The 25,020-nt window shown below is 42.7% G+C and overlaps 1 protein-coding gene across 6 annotated transcripts in view; it reads left to right on the forward strand.

Moving 5' to 3' along the window:
• Window positions 1–3,478: 3,478 nt before the first annotated feature.
• The window catches only part of MTMR1 (myotubularin related protein 1), a 60,937-nt gene continuing 39,395 nt past the window's right edge, over window positions 3,479–25,020 (forward strand). Inside the window, exons 1-4 of one of the 6 annotated variants that reach the window (XM_018044589.1) lie at window positions 3,479–3,792; window positions 9,555–9,660; window positions 20,352–20,375; window positions 21,000–21,026. In XM_018044589.1, the coding sequence (XP_017900078.1) occupies window positions 3,617–3,792; window positions 9,555–9,660; window positions 20,352–20,375; window positions 21,000–21,026 (333 nt within the window). In that variant the 5' untranslated portion in view covers window positions 3,479–3,616. Of the gene's footprint in view, window positions 3,793–9,554; window positions 9,661–20,351; window positions 20,376–20,999; window positions 21,027–22,666; window positions 22,688–25,020 lie in introns of those variants that run through there. The other 5 variants (XM_018044585.1, XM_018044587.1, XM_018044588.1 and 2 more) reach the window with 5 other exon arrangements.

A 25,020-nucleotide genomic window follows, 5' to 3' on the forward strand; every position in this document is an offset into this window, starting at 1 on the left:
TCACAAACATGTATTAGAAAGAACCCAGGTCGGGCCATGTGGGGACCTGGGTTTCCGTCTGGGCTGTGGACCTGCTTTTTGGATAGAAGATGTGAGGTCCTACCAGCCCCCAGATGCCATGGATCTGGAGGCCTGCAAGGAGGCCTTAGTGTCCATCTGCTCAGTGAGGGTAGGGACTGCTCATGCTAGAAGATTCCTTACAAGGCACATAGCCCTTTTCAGAAACACACTTTCATCACCTAGCACATACAATATTTATGGCACAGGAGGGCATTGGCCCCATGTATTAGCTTCCCATTTCCACTGTGAGAAATCACCACAAACTTAGTGGTGATTTATTATCTTCCACACACATTTCTTCTCTTACAGTTCTGGAGGTCAGAGGGCTGAAGTTAGCCTCCCTGGCCTAAAGTCAAGGTGTCAGCAGGGCTGCGTTCCTCTGGCCGCTCTAGGGGAAAGTCCTTGCCTTGCCTCTTCCAGCCTCTAGTGGCCACCTTCCTCCGGCAACTAATGCCCAGTGCCTTTAAATCTCTCACCTCTGACTCTTCTGCCTCACTTGTTGACATGTAAAGGACCCCGGTGGTTTTATTAGGCCTCTCTGGATGACCTAGGCTGCTCTTCCCACCTCAGAGTCAGAGAATCAGCAATCTTCATGCCCCCTTGCTGCGTAAGGTAACATGGACAAGATTTTAGGTATTAGGAAGCTGTGATACTGCTACACAACCCAGTCCCTGGTGGCAGGTGGCAGGTGGGTCTGCAAGCCTTGAGAGGTCAGACACACTCTACTGTTACTAGCTCCACAGTGATTCACAATTGGGTAAATGAGTAGCTCAATTCATTTAGTTACATTGTAGGCAAAATTTAGACTTTGGGTTGCCTCTGACTTTATTCCCTATTTCTATCCTCCTCTCTCCAACTCCCTTGGCCCCTGAATGGGAGAAAGGGAGCTAAGTATCAGGGGCATATGTGCCAAACTCGGTACTATCTAGCCTCCCCACAACATAAAATTGATAGGGTTGGTTTTTAAGGGTTTTTTAAAAAAATCATTTTAGAGATGCGACAGAGAACCAGAAGTGTGTGTGTGTGTTTTTTTTTAAGACAATATTTTATTTTTTGGCTGCACCACACAGCATGCAGGATCTTAGTTCCGCAACCAGGGATTGAACCCATGGCCCTTGCAGTGGAAGCACGGAGTCTTAGCCATTGGACCACCAGGAAAGTCCAAGACAATATTTTAGATAGTATTTATCAACAAATACTGTCTCCTATGACCCAGACCTGTGTCAGCTGACCTTTGTTGGGAAACAAAAATGAATAAAACAGTGGCCTCCTTCCAGGAATGTCTGGCCTAGTGGGAAGACAGTCCAGTTAACTGGTAATTCCCAGGCAGGGTGCAACCTGCTTCAATAGAGGCAGATGGAGGGGAGTGGCTTTGGGGCCAAGATAGGGGATCAAGGAGAAATTTCTTGGGAATGCAGTCAAGAACCAAGTCTTCTTAGTTAAGTAGGAGTTTGGTCATATCTCATCAGGGAAATGTACATTTGAACCTCAGTGATACCACCCCACACCCATGTGTTGGCAAAACTTTGAAAAGTCTGGCAATCCCAAGCATTGAACAGATGGGCCAATAGGAACTCTCATAGACTGCTTTGAAGATGATTGGCATTATCTGGTAAATATTAATATCTAGTAATACACTTTTGTCCTAGGCTTCTTTAGGAACTCTCAAAAATAACTTTAAAAATAAAATGAACACACAGTTTAAAAAAAGCAAAGATAGAAAGCCCTCAGTGGGAACCAACAGAAACAACAGACAGCAGGAGAGGACCTGTCAGGCTGCAGATCACTCAGGTAGTCAGGTACAAGCAGTGGCGTGCTGAATGGATTCCTCTTTGGCCTCATTCTCCTTGAAGAGTATGAGACTTAGGATATGTTTAAAATGTCACCATTTTCTTCCTGACAAAGCTCAGAGCAGATAGGGTAGGATGCCCATACCTCCTTTTAACAAAGTACTGGACTGAAAGTGGGTGTCTTAGCTCAGGCTGCCATAACAAAATACCAGAGACTGGGTGCCTTAAACAACGAGCATTTATTTTCTTACAGTTCTGGAGCCTGGAAAGTCCCAAGATCAAGATTCTGGCAAGGTTGAGATAATTGGGACAGCTTTTTTCCTGGCTTTCAGAGAGCTGCCTTCATGCTATGTTCTCAAATGGCCTTTCCTCAGTGTGTCCTTGCAGGGAGAGTCCAAGCTCTCTGGCATCTTTCCTTAGAAAGGCACAATCCAAACATTTTAGGGCACCAGCCTTATGACCTAATCACCTCCCAAAGGCCTCATCTCCAAATACCTCAATACCAGTTTGATGGTTAGGGCTTCAACATATAAATGGTGGAGGTAGGGGGAGAGACAAACATTCCATCTGTAATACTTAAGCATTTTAGTTAATAATTTTGGAAAACCAGAAGCCAGCAAGAGGTGGGTCTCCAGTATATCTGGAAATCTGCCCTTCCTTCCTCCTAACTCTTCTCACCCTGCCACCCTTTCAGCCTAGTCTCATCCCCTCTTGGGTTGTTAGGGTTTCAAGCATCATATTCTCACAGTTCAGTTGGAAGTTATCAATGTGAGAGGGCAAGATGGGTTTGGGATGGGAACTAATAACTCCCTGTCTACAGGTCTACCTTTTATCAGAATGCAAACTATTGCCTTTATATTTCACTGGCCAGACTTTGGTCAGAAGTCATACCCAGGACAATCACAGGCAAGGGGCAGTAGCCATCATTCCCACCTCCAACTAAATCAGGGGTGGGTAACGGGCGGTGAACCCATTGGATATGCAAACCCTAATAGAATGGTCAGGAAAATAAATATAAAGCAGGAATCAAATGTCCTAAATGCCGTTATCATCAGATTTGGACTTGATTTCCGCAAGCGGTGATTTAGCCGACAGAAGTTACACGTTGCTGATAATATAAACTAAGGGCGGATGTTCCGAGGGCGGCATCAGAACACTTGGTTGCCCTACAGATGGCGGGGAGGTGGCTTTGTGGGTGCGTGAAAGGGCGGCTAAGAACGGAGTGAGGGGAGGTTGCTAAAATGTATGGGATTGCTCGGGGTTGGAGATGTCAAGAGCAGGGAGGCCCACGGGCGTTGGGGCTTCTCCCACCGCAAAACTTTTCTAAGGAAGGAAAACTGATGGAAAACAAATCGTACTGAATACTAGAATTACTTTAAACTTTTTTTCTTCTTTAACCCTGCATCTAGGAGTTTCCCGAGCAAAGCGCGTTCTGCCTAAGTCGTGGGTCGATTTCGACCCCGAGTGGCTTGGGACGTGTCCAGGTCGCCCGGGCCTCACCCCGCCGGGTGGCGGGCCGGTGGCCCAGGTGGGGCTCTGGCGGGGCTGGGGACCAGGCTCCGGGTCGCGCACCGCCCTCCCCGCCCCCCACCCCCACGCGCGCGGCCTTGTGGGTAACGCGGGGCGCCAGGTGACAGCTAATGGCGGCGGCCGTCTGAGCCGGGCGGGCGGGCAGATCGGGGCCGCCGGAGGCGCGCTGCCGGACCTTCCGGGGCGCCGCTCCCCTCCCGATTGCGGCTTTCCCGCGGCGGCGGGCTCGACGCGCCATGGACAGGCCGGCGGCAGCGGCGGCGGCGGCGGCGGCGGCGGCGGCGGCGGCGGCGGCGGGCTGCGAGAGCGGCGGGGGCCTGGGCCTGGGACCGGCGGGCGGCAGGAGGCCCCCTCGGGTCGCGGGGGGTCCCGCCGTCGGCTCCCGACAGCCCAGCGTGGAGACTCTGGATAGGTAAGCGGGGCCCTGCCGCCCCCACCACGCCCCGACTCCCGAGGGCCCCGCGCGAGGCCCGGCCGCCCCTTCCCCGCTCGCCGGCCTGAAGCCGAGCCGGGGAGTCCGCCTCCCGTCTCCCCTTCCCTGTCCCCTCCCTGTCCCCTCCGGAGCCCCGCGAACCCCTGCCTGGTCGCTGGTCTCGCACCTGGCTCGTTTTCGCAGCTCTCGGAAGCTTCCCCGCACCTCTAGGGGCTTCGCAGCTGTCAAACCGCGGCCCAGGCCGCCTCCTACTGCACCTGGGAGCCGCCTCGGCGGCCGATACCCCGGCCACAAATCGTTGGGAGGCATTTTCATCACGGCGCCCCCTTTTTCGCATGACCTTGCCTCGAGTGATCTCAAGATCCAAATCCCGCCGCCGCTGCTTGGGGGCTTTGACGTGGGGATTGTGAGGGGGTACTGGGGGGTGGAACCCCGTGGGTGTCGGAGCTGGTACAGATGGAGGCAAAGATACCCTCATTTCGATGGAAAACTTCCAAACTGCTCCTGATGCAAGAACACATCAGCGTTTACTTTCAGTTCTTCACACTTTGAAGGGACCAGTTCATTGTTTTCACAAACACGTAAGCCCACTGCCTGAGCACTAAGCCCACAGGCAGAGAACTAAGATCAAGCAGTTAGAAGCATAAACCGACCAGATCTAAGTGGGAGGGCCACCCTGACCCTCTGAGGACAAGAGTTTGGTGATCCCATCTCCTGGAGTATGTAGCTTTCCCTCATTTTGGGCATTTCACTGACACTAGAGTGAGTTAAGGCATCCCGGTCCTAAAGCCCCTAGGACAGTTTTAGATGTTGGTTCCTGCCTTAGTCACTCCAGTGAGATAAACTTTGGGGAGTTTCCAAAGGCATAGGAACAACAAGAAACACTCCCTTTGTGTAATTACAGTATGTTTTAATAAAGTCATTACCCAAGTAGTCAGCTTCTCTGAAAACTAATCACAGCTAAGATAGCATGCGGAATGGTCAGGGTTGCACTATCTGTAGATACTCTATGATGTATGAGTGCTTGGAGAATTAGAGAGTAATGGCAGACGGCTTTTGCACTCTGGCTTAACATCTAGTGGAGAATACAAATAAAACAGCCATTGAAACCAAATGTGATAAGTGCCAGGGTGGAGGTGTGCTTGGAATCGCTCTGGATGACATGTGCATGGGAATCATCTGAGAAGCTATTTAAGAACTCCAGGTGGCCAGACCCCACTTCTGAGGCTTCTCATTCAGGAGATTTGGGTGAGGCCTAAGTGTTAGAATTTTTCAAAAAGGGCTCTGCCACCTCAGTTGTGATCCACTGCACTATGGTACCCTGAGGTAGGGTATTCACTTCATTTTTAGTGGTAGGGACGGACAGGGTGCACTGTTTGGCCACTGGAGTGAAACGTGTGTCGTATCCTGCCTGGATGCTAGATGTGGGGAATGGGTAGTAAAGGCCTGTAGGAAGGCAGGGGCTAGATCCTGATGGGGCCTGTGTGCCTTCCAAGGAGCCATGCCTTTGTCTTCTGGGCCAGTGCTTCTCCACACAGCTCTGTAGAGCCTGAGTCAGAATCACTTCTAGTGCTTGATTCAAATACAGACTCTTGGGTCCCACCCTAAATCTGATCCACCACCTCCTGGGTAGAGCCTGAAATTCTGCATTTTTAATAACCACCCTAGCTACAAGTAGACTGGACTGTGTGGTCTCTTTGGCTCCAGATGGTACAGGGTACTGGTTGGGCCAGTGAGATTATCAGTAGTATCCTTCTGCAACTCACACTGGTGTCCTGGTTTGGAAAAGGAATTATATGGTCACCTAGTTACGGAGGTCACAAGAGGAGTTCCATCAGGGAAGCTACAGGGTGGCCTCTGCATTTGAGAACAAGTGCCATGCAGTAGTGTTGTGAAGGGACTGGAGGCAGGGTGGTCTCATTGAGTTAGGTTAAGTAGGTTCTGGAAATGCTCCTCTCTCAGTCATTTATTCTGTGAATATGAGAGCCTGCTCTGTGTCTGGCAGTGTGCTAGGCCTGAGGATATAGCTAGGAACACGCCCACACAAATCCCTGCCTTCGTGGGTCACCATTAGTGGGAGAGAGAAACCAAAGACCAAGTCACATGTGTTCTGTGTTAGATGGTGATAGGTGTGGGGGGACAAGAGTCATCCGGGAGGGATAGGAAGTGGCTGGGGTGTGCACTCTGGGCAGTGCTGGGAGTGTGGTGTAGGGTGGTCAGGGAAGGCCTTTCAGAGAGAAGTGGCATTTCAGTAGTGCCCCTGAAGAGGGGCCTAGTCAGAACTCTAGGCTGAAACCTGTGTCACCAGCACAGAGGATGCTGGGGAGACGCAGCAGAGGACAAAGTCAGGTCACAGGGGCCACAGACGGTGGAGTGGGTGGCATGGAGCAGAGGAGGGACAATACCTGGTGTAGATTTCAGTAAGGTCTCCATGGCTGCTGTGCGGATGACAGACCGGAAGGGGAAGGAGTTAAATCAGAGAGTCTAGCAGGTGGGAGGCTGTTGTAGTCATCAGAATGAGAGAGGATGGTGGCTTCGAGTGGAGCCGCGGGCTGGAGGAAAGGAGAAGTGGTCAAGCTTAACATATCATCTGAAGGACATCTGCAGGGTAGAGCCAGCAAGGTTTGCTGCAGGGTGGCAATTGTCTAGGAGAAGGGGAGAATTGAGGACAGTTCCAGTGTCTTTAGCTTGTGGAAGATGGTGTGGCCGAGATGGAGAAGCCTCTAAGTGGAACAGGGTTAGGAAGTTAGCAGGCACTCACCCTGGATAGAACAGCAATGAGATGTCAGTTGGATGTCCCAGAGAAAATATCAAAGAGGCAGTTGGTTTGTTTAGGCCTGGAGTTCAGAGGTGGTGTCTGGTTTGGAGACCTGAATTTGGGAGTCACTGGCATAGAGGTGGAGCTTAAATTCATGAGGCAGGAGAACCCGGACAAATGATGGGTGTCTCTCTGGAAAAGGGAGTAGGAATAGGAGTGGGCAAGGTGCCTTCTCATGATACTTGGCAGGTAAGAGTGACAAGACTTGAGCATTCAGATATGAGAGTGAAAAGGAGTATGGGCCCCAAGGTAAATGTCAGCCCTGGAGTCTGAGGTCCCTGGGTGAGGTTCTGCTTTTCCCTGGCTTAGGAAACATGAGGGTGGAGGAACAGGTTGCAGGCTGGGTGACTGAGGCTGGTTTAGACACGTGGAGCTGGCAGGGGTTCTGGGACTGACTAGTGGAGCTGTCCCATGGGATCCTGGGCCTCTGGATCAAGAGCATCCAGCCTGGAGAAGCAAAGCTGGGGACCCCCAGGCTGCAGCTGGCTGTTGTCACCAGGAGCGTGCAGGGAGATTGCGCTGTGCAAAGAGCAGAGACAGGAGAGGAAACATGGCCTTCTCAGTCCTGTCCTCGTGCCCAGAGTAGACCCTGGCTCTGCAGGTGTGGCTCAGCCGTGTACTGTGGGCCCTCCTCTCTCTTCTGAATACTGTACTTCTCTAAATGCTGACAAAGCTGTGGGCCTGCGAAAGGATGTGGTTTGCTCAAGCTGGTGACAGAAACAGGACCCGGATCCAGGCCTCCTGTCTACCAGTCCACCATACCACACTGTTAATAACTCTGTTGGCCAGGATGCTTTTGGTTGCAGGGATAAAAACCACAAATCATTCTAGTTCCGGCTGGGAAGGAAATTTCTTGTCTCCATCACTGCTGCGGACAGGGGGAAAGATGGCCACGGACATGTTACAGCCAGAATTGCAAGCACTGTGGTTGGGGCTCCCCATTCTCTGTTTTTGTTTTTGTTTTTTTTTTTTCTTGTCTTACTCTTTATCTCTGTGGGTTCCTCAAGGTGGTGGGGTGGGAGTGGCCTTTAGCAGCACTGAGGCTGGGAACACCTCTGATCCAATGGGAAAGCTTGGGATTGGCCTGGCGACCTGGGTTAGTCCCCTCCAAGTGGGGGCGGGAAGGGAGTGTCCCCTTCCTCCTCCTGCTGATGAAATGGGGAGGGGCAATTTCCTACAGTTCTCAGAGGCATCCTTATCAGAAGGAAGGAGAGAGGATGCTTGGCAGAGGGTAACAACAGCCCTCCCACCCCCGTGGTGGGTGAACAGGCAGGTTCCTACTGTTAGATTTGCTATCAGGAGTGGGTGCTGACGGAAAAAAGTGTAGCATGCCAAGAGAAGTATGATAGAACCAGGCAATAAAGGTGACTTAGCCTTTAAAAGGAAACCAATCTCCCTCCTTTCCCCCTCCTCCTTTCTCTTAAGTTATTAAATGTGGGAAATAGGCTCTTAGAGTATGATAGGAATGTCTGCCCATTCAGTGAATATTCTGACTTATATTTCCAGCCCCGCAGACAACCATTATGCATTACATTTTTAGATTTGATTATAATAAATGCCTATATTTTTTTATTATCTTTTTCTGGGCTGTCTTGGTCAGAGAATGTAATTTAGATCACTGGTAGAGCATGCCAAGTGTCTTTATTTTACTATTTAGGTAATTTTACACACTGCCTAGGGATTCCAGGTTTTTCTGTCCTTCCAATACACGAGTGTGGATTTCATTAGTGATGAGATTTTCAAAGGTCTGAAACATTCTTAACAGTGAAAGCTACCTGTGAGGTAAACTCTCATAAGTATCTTATGCCCTTTAACTTGATTTCTTCCATGCTTTCGTGAGTTGAGAGAGGAGCCTGGCCTCTGGGGGCCATTTTTAATTCCCTCAGTGCCTAGATTGCTGACATGGTCCTTTAAGTCAGGTGAGAAGAGCCTGACCACTTACCAACCACAGGACCTTGGTCAAACACTAGAGCCTTAGTTTTCTCCCCTGTAGGGTGGGTCACTGTGAGGCTCAGGTGAGGCCATGTGCAGAAATGGGTTGGGCACTTGAGAGCAGCATGCAAGTGGGAGATGCCGTCTTCTCTGCATTGTTGTGTTCTTGTATAAGGCAGTGGAGGGCATCTGTGGCACTGGCCTGGGTTTTTGCCCTCTGGCTCCATGAGTTGGTCATTACTGGTGGTACTGCATCCTGGAAGGACAGCCCCAGTGGAGCTGGAGGCAGGCCTACCACTTTCTGATGGGCCTTGTCAGTTCTGCACCTCAATTTTCTCATCTCAAACCTGTCGGCTAGTCCCTGTTCTGCCTTCTTATCACTTGTGGTTGTCAGACTCTGATATAATAATGGACTGGTAGAGCCTTTTGTAAGTTGTCAAAGCACTTACAGAAATGTAAGGTTGCATTATTACTACACATAGGACATAACTTCTCTAATCTGTTCTTTCTAAAATCCTGCAATCAGCTTTGTTCCATTAACAGTCACTTTGATTCATTTGAAATTAATCTCATTTTATAGATTTAAAGCTACCAACATGAAATTGATTGCACTTGTGAAGAGCATATGCTGTAAGATAAATATTTCATTTTAGAATTAATTTTCTACTTACACTGAGAATATTCACTCTGTATAGTTGTAACTGAGTAATATTTCATTAAAGGCTAGAAAATAACATGCTTAACTGTCTGAGGTCTAGAATCTTAACCTTAAAATAAATTAGTTGGTTTATTTCAAATCACCTTGGAACCTACTCTTACTTCCTAGTTGTCAGTCGGTATTTCAGTTCTTATAGTAAATGTAAAGGTAACCAAATAGCCTAATTGAAGTTCGTTTTCGAAAAAAGAAGTGTACATATATCCCTAGTCCGTGCTCATTTTTCTCACTCAGAGCCTATGTCTTAAAATATTTTAATTGCACTATTTCTTTTAGTCCTACAGGATCACATGTTGAATGGTGTAAACAGCTTATAGCTGCTACAATTTCTAGTCAGATTTCAGGTTCAGTGACATCAGAAAATGTATCCAGAGATTACAAGGTAAGCAGAATTGAGTCCTTAATTCATTTTCGATATACTGAGTAGGCAAGAAGCTTTACAAATTTAATTCAAATAAGACTTTGGCCCCCTGATGCTCATTGGCCATTTGCTTGGGAACAAGGGTGAAATGTCCTCTGTTGTTAGATCTGAACTTTAGAAGAGACATTTTTACCAGGATCAGGTATATGTGATCATAGTTTCATAACCAAGAGGAAAAGTTGACTTGATTATGATCATTCTTTTGAAAATCCAGTTCCACTTTATTATCTTATTATATATTTTATTATGTATTACATTTTTAGATTTGATTATAATAAATGCCTATATTTTTATTAGTATTCTGAATTTCAGAAAACATCTGATAGGATTTCTCTAACTTCACAGTTTGTTTCTATATTTATATACTACCTGTAGGTTTTCAACATTAATATGTGATACCGGAATGCAAAAAAAAAAAAAAAACTTGTAAAATCTCAAGAATATTGTATGGGCAGCCTCATTTTTTAGTCTTTATTGAATTGAGAAATCTCTTCTTGTTTATTTTAAAAGTTGGATTCCCTGCTTATTCTAAAGTTAAGAGTGATAAATTCCTTGCTCCTTGTCAGCAGAGACTGGGGCTTTTTCTCACCACTGCTCCCTCAGCACGATCCTGGAACATAACAGGTGCTCCATAAATTTTTGTTGAATCAATTAACAAATAAAATGCTTGTGTGCTCCATCTTTATTAAGGCTAAAGACTAACTTTGTTTTAATGTCAAGAAACTATTAACAGGTACATTCAGTGAAACCATGTTTAAGTTCACTAGTAGAGTTTGCTTGGATTGAGGTTTCAGTTTATTATAGTCATTTTTGCCCACTGGTAAGAGAGAATAGATTTTCACAAGTATGGACGAATTACGTTTTAGTACCCTGAGTCAACGGCTCTCAAAATCATGGCCCTTGCCAGGGATCAAATCTTACAAGCAGTTCAAGAGCTGTGATAACGATCTTAAGTCATTCTTAATAGCTGTCCTTGTTGAAGGGCTCTCACCTCACTTCCTCTTTAGCTTGCCCTGTAACAAGTGCAGAAACTGACTCCAGGGGATGTGTAATTGAGATTTGGCTATGGTGTTTGACTTGCTTCATCCAAGCCACCGGATACTATCGATTATGCCTCCCAGAGGAAGGCGTGGCTGTGGCTGAATAGAGATTGGATAATATGCCCAGCCGAAAGAGTGGCAGTATAGTTCTGGATAGGCTTCCCTGCTGTCTGGTTTTTGTGTTTGCCCACATAGGAGCAGCTGGGGCTCCTGTTCCGCAAGAGCTGGTGCGCAGATATACTGTTTCCAGGTGGGAGAAGTGTTTGCTGCATCACCTATGTCTGAGTGGCTGGGCACTGGACAGCTGCTGACCCACCGGTCCCAGGTGCCCTCCTGCCCCCACCATAGCTGAGACACTGCCCCACTAGTGAGAGGCTCCAGTACCCTACTAGCAGAGAATGGCTCTCGGACCTTGGATTGATTTTTCTTTACGGACAGTTATGAGTTACCTGTAATGTTTTCATTTATTGTTGAATAGTTGTTAGTGCTATGTGGGTTCTAGAAAAGAATGGTGACCATGTGATAGCTATCTAACCTCTACATGAATAGATAAGACTGAATCTATACTCTAACATGGAGCAACTAAAGTGGTTTTTTTTTTTAATTTTAGTCTATTTACGAATTTTGTATAGCAGAATTAGCTCATGTTGGAATGGTTTAACAGATGGTATTCAGAGAAAAAGAATGCTTTTCCATGTTTTGAAAATTGAATTTTAAGTACCTACATCAGATCATAGCTAAAATTTTAGATGAATTATTGTGAGAGCTGGAGAAGGAAATGGCAACCCACTGCAGTATTCTTGCCTAGAGAATCCCAGGGACAGAGGAGCTTGGTGGGCTGCCGTCTATGGGGTCGCACAGAGTCAGACACGACTGAAGCGACTTAACAGCAGCAGCAGCATTGTGAGAGCATTTTTTTTAATCACTGTCTGTTAGATTCATCCTGCAGCCAAGTCTGCAAATTTGGTGTTAAGTTAATAATTCAGGAGTTGTTGTGTTTTCTTTAAGAAGAGAGTTCTTTTAAATAATAAAAGCATAAAATGTTTCTAAACCACAGATAATTTTACCTGCTGTGTATAAAGTAGTTCTTGAAATCAGAGTATCCCAAACAGGCCGTTGGGATACCTCTGGCATGGGAGCTGTGCCTGGCATTGGCCCTGAGGCCTAGATACAATTCCTTGAGGATTTAGCGTGCAGTCATCAGTCAATAATAATACTTGAGATTATGTATTGTGCAAATATCTTATTTGAAACAGGCACTCAATTTGGGGGTTAGTTTATTATAGATTAGACTCAATGTCGGTAGTGAAATGGGAGCAGATGTTTTTCTGGAACAGAGCCCTTGCATCTTGATTTGGAATGCTGATTGTGTTCTCAGTTGTAGCTGCTGAGAGTGGTTCAGCATCCTCACCCTTGTAAGCCTTCTAGCCGATGTAGGACTCTGTGGTTTTGTCATAGTTTTTTTTTTTTTTTGACATCTCATCCATTTAATTCTTAAGACAACCCAGTGAGATGGCATTTATTATAATCATTGCTTAACAGGTGAGGAAAGCAAGGCTCAGAAAGATTAAGTGACTCAGTTCTGTGGTGGCTCAGATGGTAAAGAATCTGCCTTCAATGCAGGAGACTGGGTTTGATCCCTGGGTCGGGACAATCCCCTGCAGAAGGAAATGGCACCCTACTCCAGTATTCTTGCCTGGGAAATCCCCTGGACAGAGGAGCCTGGTGCAAAGAATCAGACATGACTAAGCAATAATACGAGTATCATGCAGTTAGACTTGGGATTTGAACCCAAGTCATCCTATTGAAAAGCTAGAGTGATTTTAAGAATTTTGTTCTGCCTTCCTGTTCACTATTTTTCAAAATGTGGCCCTTGGGTGTTCCCTGGGATGCCTGCAGAAATGCAGCTTCCATGGTCTGCATCCCATTCAGTGCATCAGAATCTCTGAGGGCAGGGAAGAGTGGATCTTATGTATTTCTTGTGTACAATAAATTGTGAAAAGTTTGGCTTCCCTAGGTTTGTATCTGTTGAAATCGATGATGATACCATACATTTCTGGTATATTCCCACAAACCTGAATAATTAGCACTCATGTTAGATTTTAAAGTACAGTTGCTTTATTATTTTCCCATATCATAAATTGACAGCTTAGGGTCAGATCACCCAAGGTGATCAGATCACCCAAGAATAACACTGGTGTCACATGAAAAGAGTTAAGATGATATGCACATGAACATATTTTAACAGTTATATAATTATTTTAATGTGTAGTAGAAAAACTGGCACATCAGACTTGTGATTTAATAGATGGATGTTATTGCTTAAAGCCAGGCAAAATATGAAAAAATAGTGGATTTAAAGTCAACATAAATACTAATATTAGTACAGGTGACATACAGGTATAGCAAACTAGACTTGTACAGGTGGTAATAAGATGCCAGAAGTTTGGAAAACATTGTCCCTGTTGAGAGTAGATAGCTATTATGTGAATTATGGATAAACTAAATTAATAAATGTATGCCTTAATACCAAGTCATCTTGAAGATTTACCTGATAATTAAGACTACTAGAAGAAATGTAATAAAATGTCTTGTTTGCCTACCCTACTACTAACTCAGTTGCTTCCATTTTTAACAGGCTAAGAAAGAGTACAAATCTCTCTCTTGAATTTGTCAAAACATTTAAGAACAAGATCTGAATGTAATGTTCCAAAGATTAGATGAAAAAAAATACAGTCATAAATTGTAATGAAACATTTTTAGGAACTGTCAGCAGAAGTGACAAAGTTGATGAGCTTCCATTGTTTGCAAAGCAGAACTAGGCCAAGAGGGAACATGGTGGAGCCATACAGACTGTACTGGTTAGCTTTGTAACCTTGTATAACCTCTGAGTATCACTTTCCTTTTGTGTAAAGATGAGAGTTTGGATTAGATTTAAAGTCTCAAAATTCCTTTCTTTCTAGAACATTCTTCAATTTTGTTTTGTCCAAAAGGATTTGATTCTGGCCAGCCTTCAGGAAATTAGGACACCATAGTTTTAATGTGATCGTTCTCTTTCCTCTGGCTCCAACATCACCATCACCACCATCATCATCACCCCTCTGTCCCTCCTGTTTCTCCTACTCTCATCACCACACACACAGTAGCTAGATCTCTTCTTTAAATATTCTGAACAAAAAGGAGAAAATGGAGAGGGTCTTGTACTAAATTTAATCATTTAGTAGGTTAGTACAGTGACTAAATTCTGGATCCTAAACAAAAATTTCCAGAAGGGCTTTGGAGGGAAGTGGGATGCAGTGTGTGGGGAAGGTTTTATTATGCTTGAGCTTGATCTTAGTTAATACTTCTTAAATTGAGTACAAGTCTAGAAAGAGGGAAGGTTGAGCAGGATCGTTTTGAATCCATGGGCATAATCCACTGTTGATAGCTTGGCCTCATGATCTGTTTATTAAATCAGAGTTTGCAAACACAGATGTCTACAGGGGAGAGCTAACAAGCTAAACAGACATGGGTGAGATCTGTAGAGAACTGGAGACTGCAGTGTGTCCCCTTAGAAACAAGTTAATTATAAAAACAACCGTGCTCCTGCCTGTTTGAGCAACAGGCCTCCAGTTTGTAATCACTATAATGGCAGAGTACTGTCCTATCTCTCAGGATTACTTGTAGGTAGAATTATTTCTTAAAAATATCAAGGTTTGGGCTTCTGCTTCTGGAAAGATGGAGCAGATGTACTTTTTCTTATTTTGCACTCTCAGTATAAATAAATACCCTGGACATGATCTATAAGATAAACAAAAGAATGTCCTGAAAGGTAGAGAGAAGAAGGTAGACTGGTTAGGGACCTCAGGACCCAAGGAACAATGGGGTGGTAATGTCCCTGGTTTTGTTTTTTTTTTTTTTTTTACAACATATGTCTCAGACTTGTTGCCGAAGAAGCCAGCAACCCAGAAATGCCAATGGGTGCAGACAACAAAAGCATAGTCTCTCTCTCCAAAGGACAGGAAGGGGCAGCCGAGTAAAAAGAAAACTTTCAGACACTAACCACTGTGCTCCAGCCAAACACCATAGAAAAAGCTGCAGCCCCACATCCACCAGCAAGGCCAAGTGGGGAGTCTAGATTTCACCCTCACCAGGCTGCAACGAGGCACACCAAGCATGGCAGCTATGGTATTGGGAGGCCTGGTGGACAGTCACGGTTTTTAGCACCACCTATCCGCTGGGAAGCCACACCCCCACTGTGGTATCGGTGCTATCAGTCAGATGTGCTCCTGCCGCTCCCAGCAGGGCAGGTATCAGTGGAAGCCTAACTGAACCCTGGAACTCTCACCCCTCCCAGAAATAGCTAGGACACCCCTGGCCTTTGATGTCAGTGGGGACTGAGAGGGGAAACTGAACTTGTACCCCAACCCACCTGTAATGAGGCACTGCTCCCCACCCTCCTCCTGCTTGAGCAGTGGCAGAGAAACAGCTACAACAAAAGGGTTAGGTAAGACCCACACACTTATAATACTCAAAATGGTCAGGTTTCCATTGAAAATCACTCATAATACCAAGAGCCAGAAAGATCTCAAACTGAATGAAGAGAATCAGTAGATGCCAAAACCAAGATGACAGATTTTAGAATTCTGTGAAAAAGATTTTAAAGAAGCCATCATAAAATTGCTTCAATAAACAATTACAGATATGTTTGATGCAATAAAAATATAGAAAGTGAGAGACAAAAAATAGGAAAGTTTCAGCAAAGAATATGAGATAAGAACCAAATGGAAAATTTAAAACTGAAAAATATAATAATTAAAAAACCCCTCCCCCAAAAACACACACACACAAAGAAAGAAAAACACTAAACCCTCAGTGGATTGGTTCAACAGCAGAATAGAGAGGGCAGAGAAAAGAATTGAATGAATCTTGAGAGAATTACACAGAGTAACATTGCCACTCCCAAAAGGTCATACGCTGTATGATTTCATTTGTGTAGTGAAAGTGTGTTAGCAGCTCAGTCATGTCCAACTCTGTGACCCCATGGACTATAGCCCGCCAGGCTCCTTTGTTCATGAAATTCTCCAGGCAAGAATACTGAATTGGGTTTCCATTCCCTTCTCTGGGGGATCTTCCCGGCTCAGGGATCGAACCTGGCTCTCTTGCATTGCAGGTGGATTCTTTACCATCCGAGATTTCAGGGTAGCCCTTCATTTGTGTAACAGTCTTCAAATGACAAAGTTATAGAAACGGAGAACAGATTAGTGGTTGCTGGGGCCTGAGAAGGGGAAGGGCTGGGAGGGAATTGGATGTGGCCATAAAAGAGGAATATTAGGTGATGAGGAAATTGTTCTGCATCTTGGCTGTGTCAGTGTCAGGGCCCTGGTTCTGGTACTGTTCTCTGTAGTTTTATAATATACAACTAAAATTTGGTGACATGGTACATGGAATCTCTCTTAATCTTACAACTGCTTATGAATCAGCGGTTATCTCAAAATTAGAAATTAAATTTTTAAAAGATCAAGATTTTTATAGACTGCTGAATGACTCTATATTGCATGTAGAATAAATTTTGATTAATATTTCCAACAAGTCATGATATATCAGAAGTATTATTTAAATGAAGCATATAGTTATGCAAATAAAAATGTTAGAATGTTTTTACTCCACTATTACAGTCTTTTCATGGAAAGAAACTCTTAGAGGCATAGGCTCAAAGATAACATTTATTAAAAAACTGATATTTGACTTAGAATCATATGGTTTATAAAAAAGGTCATAAAATTTGGAGTCAGGGCACTTTGCCTTGAGTCCCACCCTGTACCTGACTAGCTGCTCAACAAGTTATTTTATCTTGCTGAGCCTGAAGTGTTCTCATCTGTAAAGTGGATGTTATAGCGGAGGCTTAATGTATTAAAAAGGGCAGCATATGTGTGAAATGCATGCAGTGCTCATTTACGGTATGCTATTACTCTATGAAAATGTATATGATATGTAAAAATGAGTACAAGAGGAGTGTATTATAATTGCTGAACACAGGTCCACTTCCAAAAACATGATGTGAGTACCTAATGTGCACAGGGGCTGGGCTACATGGAATTCATAATAGAGGAAAGAGACTCAAAAAAAAATACAGTACAAGTTGAACTGTGGTGAGTGGTTGCAATAGACAAGGAAACAAGGTGTGGTGGGAGGAGCCAGACAGGTAGAACAGGGCATTCTGGGCATGAGCCTTGAGGCCCTTGGTCAGCCAACTCAGAAAGGGAACAGGTTTAGGTAGGGCTGTGTAGAGATGAAGAGCATCATACTGACACCAGTCAGCTTAGGTTGGAATCCTCACCCACTTAGAACACTTGTGACACCAGACTTGTGACACCAGTTTGTTCCCACACTGGCAAATTCTCCCACACCAGATGAGTGTTCTACGATTCAGTTTGGTTTTGATACTCACTGGAGTTAGTGCAGACCCCACAGGTTAAGGGCTCAGTCCACAAAACTTCTCACTTCAGTTTTCCAGTTTCAGGTAGTGGGTTCCCAGGTTACCTGGAACTTCTGCTTGGCTTGGCTACAAATTGGGGGCTGCCCACAACTCCCTCCCTGAGTTCGATCATTTGCTAGAACAACTGACAGAACCCAGGTAAACAGGTTTACCAGTTCCTTATAGGATAAATGATGTAAAAAATGATACAGCCTGTGAAGCTGCCTGAGGTCTTGAGGGCCATTAGCGCTGGTTGCAGGATTTGACTTCTGAGCTGTGCTTTAACCATTGTGCTGATTGCCGCCCCCCAACCCCACACCGAGTTTTCTGAACTCTTCCAAGGAAGCTTAAGTGGCTCCTCGGGTTTGGGGACTGGTCAGGACCTCACAGCCATTCATAGACTCCTCTCCTTTTGTACGTGTAGAAACTGAGGCTGGGTGTGGGCACACAGAGAGAGGCTTCAGCCTCCTGACTTCAAACCACTGCTCTCTGCCTTTGATCAGAATCACATTCACATGTAAGGCCCAGGGATGCTGCTTGTAGTGCTGTTTTTTAGTTGTCAATTGTTACTATCTCTTTATAGACAAAACATTACAAAATTAATTGCAGTTTCAGAGCAAATGTGAAAATAAACATGCTGGAGTGGAGGTTTGGAGAGAGCAAGGAGAAGCGAGGGAAGAGGTCATACTGTTGCTTTCTTCACCCACCCTGGAGAGAATTAAGAGGGAGTGGAGGTACACTGGATGGCTTTAGTTCCTGTGCATTAATTACAGTGGCACCACACTGAGGTGGTGTAGCAGACTATCTGGGTATAAGTACTTGCTCTACACCTTGAACTTGGCCAGATTACTTAACTGGACCTTGGGTTTCTCATCAGGAAATGGGGCCCATGATAGTTTTTATCTCACAAGGTTGTTCCGAGAATAAAATGTTAGTACATACAAGGTTCCTAGAAGAATGGCTGCCACCGAAAAATCATTTCTCTTTAATGATGCAGCTGCTGCAGAAGGACAATAAAGGGACTAGAAATTACAATTTCAATCAGCAGATTGGGAAGAGGGAGGGAGTAGTGTGAGAAAGCATGTTTCCTCATCTAGCTAGGTCACTAGCTACTGTTTGAAACTAACAAGTCAAGAAGTAGTGGTATCATTTATACATTATACAATGAAACTTTCCAAACTGTTCCACAATTTTATAATTTATGTTCAGTTTTTGTCAACATTTAAAAATTCTGGTAATATGATTTATGTTATAGTTGGATAATATACAAATGTATATAAATCTTAAGTTGCATGCCAATTCTCTACCTGAAAAATGTTCTTACCTTCAAGGAAATTTTTATGATTTATATAGCAAAGCAAATTTGGAACTTAATTTACACATACACACACACACACACACATATGAAACCATTACCTTTTACAAATTTTCACCTTATATAATGATTTTAATAAAAAATTCATATATGTTCTAGGAATGTGCTAGTCACAATGCTCACTTTATCTCATAAGTCACGATACTCCCTATCCCTATATCTCATTGAAATAAATAATACCTCAATCTCATTGAAATAAATAATACCTCAATCTTTTAGACATTTGTGCCTCATCACTGAACTCTTCTGTTGTTTCTAATTATAAATACTAAAAGTTTAATTATTAAGTAATACATCATTTTCATGGTATGCTGTGTATATATGTGTGAAATGTACTGCTGGAATTTAATGCAATTTTAGTTATGCTTCTGAAATAGATGGATAAATATTAACTAAGTAAAAAAAGAAGTAGTGATGTAACCATATTTATGTTATGGAGGCATAATTTTAAAAATTCTCATTAAATGTGGTTATCACTGACAAATGAAATTGGGGAGGGGAGCCTCTCTATTTTGACTTTTTATTACCATGGATGTCCCATTTTGAGTTTTTTAAAAATTAACATAAGCGTGTATACTATGTATTTTGTACAAACTTTTCTGTTGTAATTAACAAATGATAAATGTCACATATTTAAAGTATACAAATTGATGAGTTTTTGATAGGTGCCCCCTTATGGCACTATCACCACAATTAAGATAAACATATTCATCACCACCACCTCCTCAAAAAAAGGGGCAGATTTAAGCTTCTTAGCCTAAACAGTCTATATTTAGGGATTTCTGGGCTTTAGTTCCCTTTGAGCCCATCCCTTAGTTCCAACACCTTTTTTCCTTCAAAGCATATTTTCTTTTAATAGCGTTTTTTGAAGTGTGTCCTCATATTCACGTGATCCTCTTATCTATCCTGAGTAAAGCCTGTGAAGCTAATAAGACCCTCCAGTGATTTTTTTTTTTAATGATGTTTTCTGTAGAATCTCTGGCATTCTATCGTATGTAATGATGATCGGATTTCGGAGTCGAGAGTGGGGAACAGATGATTCAAGCCCTCCTCAGACTGTCAGCACTGTTCGCTTTTCAAAAGTTCCATTGGCTCCCTGGGCCGTTTCCCGAATGCTCCTGCACGTTTCCATGTGCAGCAGTCGGGGCTGGGCTAAAGTGAGGGAGGCAACTTCTACCTCTGAGGCGGCCACATCGGGGGGTTTAATTCTGGAGTCCCAAGTGCAAATTGGAAATAGAATTCCTATAGAAGCCAGATTAAGATTGTGCCTAACTAGGCTTTGTGATCCCATTAACACCGTGGCTGAGCTGTGCTCCACGCCAGCTGTGGACGCTTTTGTTGTTTCTTGGTTCGGTTTTGTTTTGTTTCTGTGGGCTGGTTTGGGAGAAGAACCACCTTTTTATATCATTGTTTCTATGGGGAAAATGTGTTCAGTATTCCCAACAGACACACAAATGAACTTTTCAAACACAGCCTGTTCACACTGTCTTGTAATAGCCCTTGACAGAAGGGGTTTGTGTTTAAAATAATGTAGTTTGTCTTAGGCTAAGGGCGATAAGTTTCTCCAAATCATAGACTTGCCTACAAATTACAGGACAAATGTGTTAGGATTGATTGGATATTGAATGAAACTTAGAGGGCAAACATGTTAGGATCGACCTGCTGGGTTTTATTTGGAGTATTATGTTTCTTAGAGCATGGGCTGGCGAACTTAACAGCATCTTTCACAGGTCAATAGTGATGCGTCCATGATGATGATGTTCTGTGTTTTAACTGACAGGTTTTCAGGAGGCCTGATATAAGGGTAAGGATATTTGGTTTTCAGCACATGGGCCTCCGCCTTGTGTGTCTCTGTGCTTTATCAGACACTTAGTCTATTTAGTATTCTTTGCCTTCTCACTGGTTTTATGAGTCACTCAGATCAATTCGCTCTGCTGTGTCATAGCTTTCAGTGTTCACTAGAAATGCTTTATTTGTTATGATGTTTTCATATGCGAAAAAGCCAATGTGTGTGAGGGCAGGGTGCTAAAATTTGTTTCCAGTGTGCAATACTGACTTTTGTTGTGTTACAGGAATTCTGACCAAGTGGGTATTCATGGCATGGGGTTTATAAGTCTAGGCCTACAGAGTCCTGTTCATTTAACCTTGTTCATCACATAATTCATGCTAGAGTATTTATTAACAAGAAAAACAACAAAGTGGTCAGTTGTCCATCCTGAGTAGGCAATCTAAGATTTCAAGTCTTGATTACAAGATCAAGTAAGATTTCGTGTTTGCATGCAGAATCCCAAAAGCAGAAGTGCTAATCTTGAAGATGAATTTAGCAAAATCAGCCCCATTTAGTATTTCTTAAAATACAGACGTAGCTGTTATAGCTAGTGGATTATAGTTTATATTTTCCTCATGATTTTCCTTCCCTTTATTTCAGAATGTTCATAAAGCAAGACAAAGATTGGTAATGTGCATGCATTTAAACCTGAGTATCAGATGTTGAAAATTAACCTTGTTCCATTAAATGAAAACAATGTGGATTTTGACAGAATCATTTAGTGACTTTGGTTTTAAACTTTTAAAAATAAGCAGGTTAAATCAAATTCTGGGATTCTAGTTGGTTTATCTTTGTTTAATTTTGTTCTCACCATGTTTTCTTTTGCTCATGGGAATCATTTTCTTTCATTGATTCACATTGTTAACTATTAGTGTTTGGCTTTACACTTGCATGGACTTCGAAATGCTATGTGTTTTTTTTTTTTGATTGTTTGGTCATTCATTCTTCTGTTTTTAAAATTTTTATCAAAGAATGATTCCATTTTCTTTGTATTAAAAAAAATGGAAATTTAAAAAAACTGGCTGTGTTTACAAATTTGTCCTGCTCTGAAGGGTAGCAGTACCAACTGTGTACTAAATTCAACCTGATGATAAACTATAAAAATATTTTAAGTAGCTATTTTATTTTACTGACAAAAATGAAAGGTGGAGAAGAGTAAATTTTTTTAAAGCTTTGCTACTTATTCACTGATTGCCTTTTAAAGAAATATAGTCCTTGAGATCAAAGTTTCTTGAAGGAAAAATATAGTGATGCTAAATTTTAATATTTTCAGCCTCAGAGACTTGATATAACTTTTTTTTTGTTTTTTTTCTAGGAATATATTATTTATTATTTTTTAATTTTTTTTGTTTTTTACTTTACAATATTGTATTGGTTTTGCCATACATCAACATGGGAGAATGGCATTGATATAACTTTTAAAAGGGGTTATAATTTTGTCATCTTCAATATTCATGCTCATTATACCACAGGCTAAACTAAAAGTCCAAGTTTTTAGGGTTTAAAAAGCTCATTCTATAAAGAAATTAAAAATAGTAATACATGTAAAGGGATTGGAAAATTTAGATAAATATATGTGATATTTTAGCTATTTTTTGAAGCACATTGATACTGTAATTAGATTTAATATGATTTTGAGTCATAAATCACAGTATTTAATTAGCAATAAGCAATAAGTAACAGAGCATTTGTATGTATTTGCATATGTATGACCCCAGCATGTGATATGCACATGTGCATGTGTGGAAATGTTGTTAATTCCAGTGGCATTGACCTCTGGGCAACATAATAGTTCCTTTTAAAAACACATGTCTACGAACCGCCTTTGGATTTTGGCTGCATTTTGGTCGCTGCCCGGTCTCTGTGGTCTGATTTCTTTTCTATGAGCATGTTATGCATCTGTGATTTTGATTCTTTGCTGTACGCTGCAGTATTGCTTGATTTTAAAAAGACAGTACATTCTGTGTAATCCATGATGTTTGTTGCTTTTCATTTTACACCCCAACACAAACACAGAGTAGATACTCCATTTTAGGCTGAGGATGCTATAGATGGCCTCCACGTTCTTTCCTTAACTCCAAGGGGGAAGATATTGGTATTTGCAAAACCATGAAAGGTGTGTTACATGCTTACTGTCTCTTTAAGAAAGAACTTCTGTCCTTTCACCTGTCTGTTTGCACGTGTTTCTCTTTCCCCCCCCTTTGCCTTTTCTTGTCCATGCACCTGGTGCTGTGCAGGAGATTCAGGAAGAACACAATGGCTACCCTTCTGAAGCTGAAGCTGATCAGGTGGCAAGTTGTACATGTTCATCTGTTTGTAGTTACAGACCGTGCATTTAGAAGCCATTTCATACTAGATTTCTAGGCAACCAGCAAATGCTTTTTCCACTACAGTAGCACTCTCCTGTCCAAGTTTGGTAGATTCCATTATGACATTATTTGCAAAAATTGGTTTATCCAACATTTTGTCAACCAGAAATTTGTTCATCTCTGCCTCTCAGTTTTCCTAAGTAGATTTACTGATGGGAATAATGAGCCTCAGTCACAACACGATTCTGTAGCGCCTTCACAAAGACTTAGAGGGGCAGATGCACACACTCAGGGTGCTCCTCAAGGGTGCAGACTTTTCTTTATTCAAATTTCCAAGGTCTGTACCCAGCACAGCACCTGGCATGCTGTAGGTGTTTATGGAATGAGTCCATGTATTTTGCAGAAGGAAAAAAAAATCATTCATCGAGGTTTCTTCAGTACTTGCTCTTTGCTCAGTGCCTCTGGACTCTGGAGAGATTTAATGCAGCAGAGCTTTCCCCAAAGCTTATGTAGAAACTGAGTATATGAAACCTCTAGAGGAGCTGCTCCAGGGAAGCATGGGAAACTCCCAGTGCTCAGCTGTCCCTTTGCCCAGCCCACCCTCCCTTGGTGACTCTGGAAGTACCTTGCAGGGCCCGTTTGAAAACCACTGCTTTCGGCAGGCAGCTGTTACAGAAACTATCCACCCAGCAGCCTGGGTTCAAGAGGAGAAAGCAGTGGAGAGCCAGCAAGTTGGTGACCTTCCAGGTCACCAGCAGAGGTCTGGGCTGAGATCATCAGAGAGAATTCCTCAACCGGGCAACACTTGGAGCAGAGGCCCCAAGAGGGCTGGGTGTATTCACGAGACATATTTTATCCATAAGAACATTCCTCTTTAATGATATACATGGGTTGGATAAATCAAGGGTCAAATCATGTCCTGTGCAACTTGGAAGTTGCAGTCAAAGCTTAATATAGCACAAGTGTGCGTCCTATCTCCTAACACCAGCTTTTTAGAGGGAATCTACTGTCCTCGCAAAACAATGAGGCTTTAAGATCCATTCTCCTCTTGAATTCCTATGCTAAAGCTGAATGTCTTTCCTGTACACAGTGAACTTTTTATAGGGAGATCTGAAGCAGTGGGATCAATGATTTGTTTTATTCTGATAGTTGCCTTTTCATCATGTACAAAGCATGTCCCAGATTTAACTATTTTTAGTGAGAGGTTTGTCTCTATCCCATCAACACGTCTCATGCCTCATATAAATGCACAGATATTTCATGCCAGATTTAACGTCACTGTTAGAAGAGAAACTTTTGATCCCTAGCCTCTATCTTGAGAGTCTTGTACATTCTCAAAATGGTCCAGTCACTGCTGCCTCCCATCAATGGCATCTTATTAGTTAGTCCTGGGTTGAGGACTTGAAAGTGTGTGAAGTGACTTGCTATAAAGTGAATCAGACTTTCCCCCACCTCTTCCAAATTCAGTTGATTAGAACAGCTTGCTTTAGTAAATATATTTTAAAATAACCTATTCCCGTTTATTTTTGAATATCTGTTAACGGTTTTAAGTCTATATGATAATATTTAGCCATTAAAATAAGCTTTAAAAGTATAACATTTGAAGTTATTTAAAACTTGAATATTGATTAAAATAGCTTTCTTCCTTTGTAACTATTATAAAATCAGTCACTAGGTTAGGCAATAAATTAAAGAAAGAAGACTTTCAAAATAAGGCCTCTGTGAAGATTGGTGATTTTTAGTGTTTCTAAAACTGGACATTGAAAAGTATAAATATTGGTTTATGCTTTATTGTGTCAAAGCTGTATTTCCAAAACAGGTATGAGTATAAATGTATCCACAAACACTTCTCTGTGTCCCCTTTAACAGTTTTCTGCATCCCTAAAAATGTTGATTGAGAAGTGTCTTAAAAACCAATCTGGACTAAAAGTTTAAACTGAGTAAAATTGCTTGGAGGTGATGATGAACACTAATCTGTAGGAGGAGGAGGAACTGTGTCATTTTGTGCCCTCCCCAAACAAATATCATTTGACCAACATTTAGCGTTGAATTCACTCTTTATATTTTGACATTTTCCCTTCTTATTTTATAAAAATGGATGAACCTATTATATATAGTGTTTTTAAGTGGACCTTTAAGACCCTTTATAAAATATATTGAAGTATTCTTATAACTGTGAAAAATAATTATTTTGAATTTTCAATAATTTTGACTAGAATTATAAAAGATACAAGTTTTAGTATTTTGCTTCATAAAATTATGTTGAAAACTTAGGACTATCTACTCTGTTTTCTGCCCAACACTAGTGGCCT

Source organism: Capra hircus, unplaced genomic scaffold, assembly GCF_001704415.2.
Source record: "Capra hircus breed San Clemente unplaced genomic scaffold, ASM170441v1, whole genome shotgun sequence".
In the NCBI taxonomy this organism is placed as follows: Eukaryota; Metazoa; Chordata; class Mammalia; order Artiodactyla; family Bovidae; genus Capra; species Capra hircus.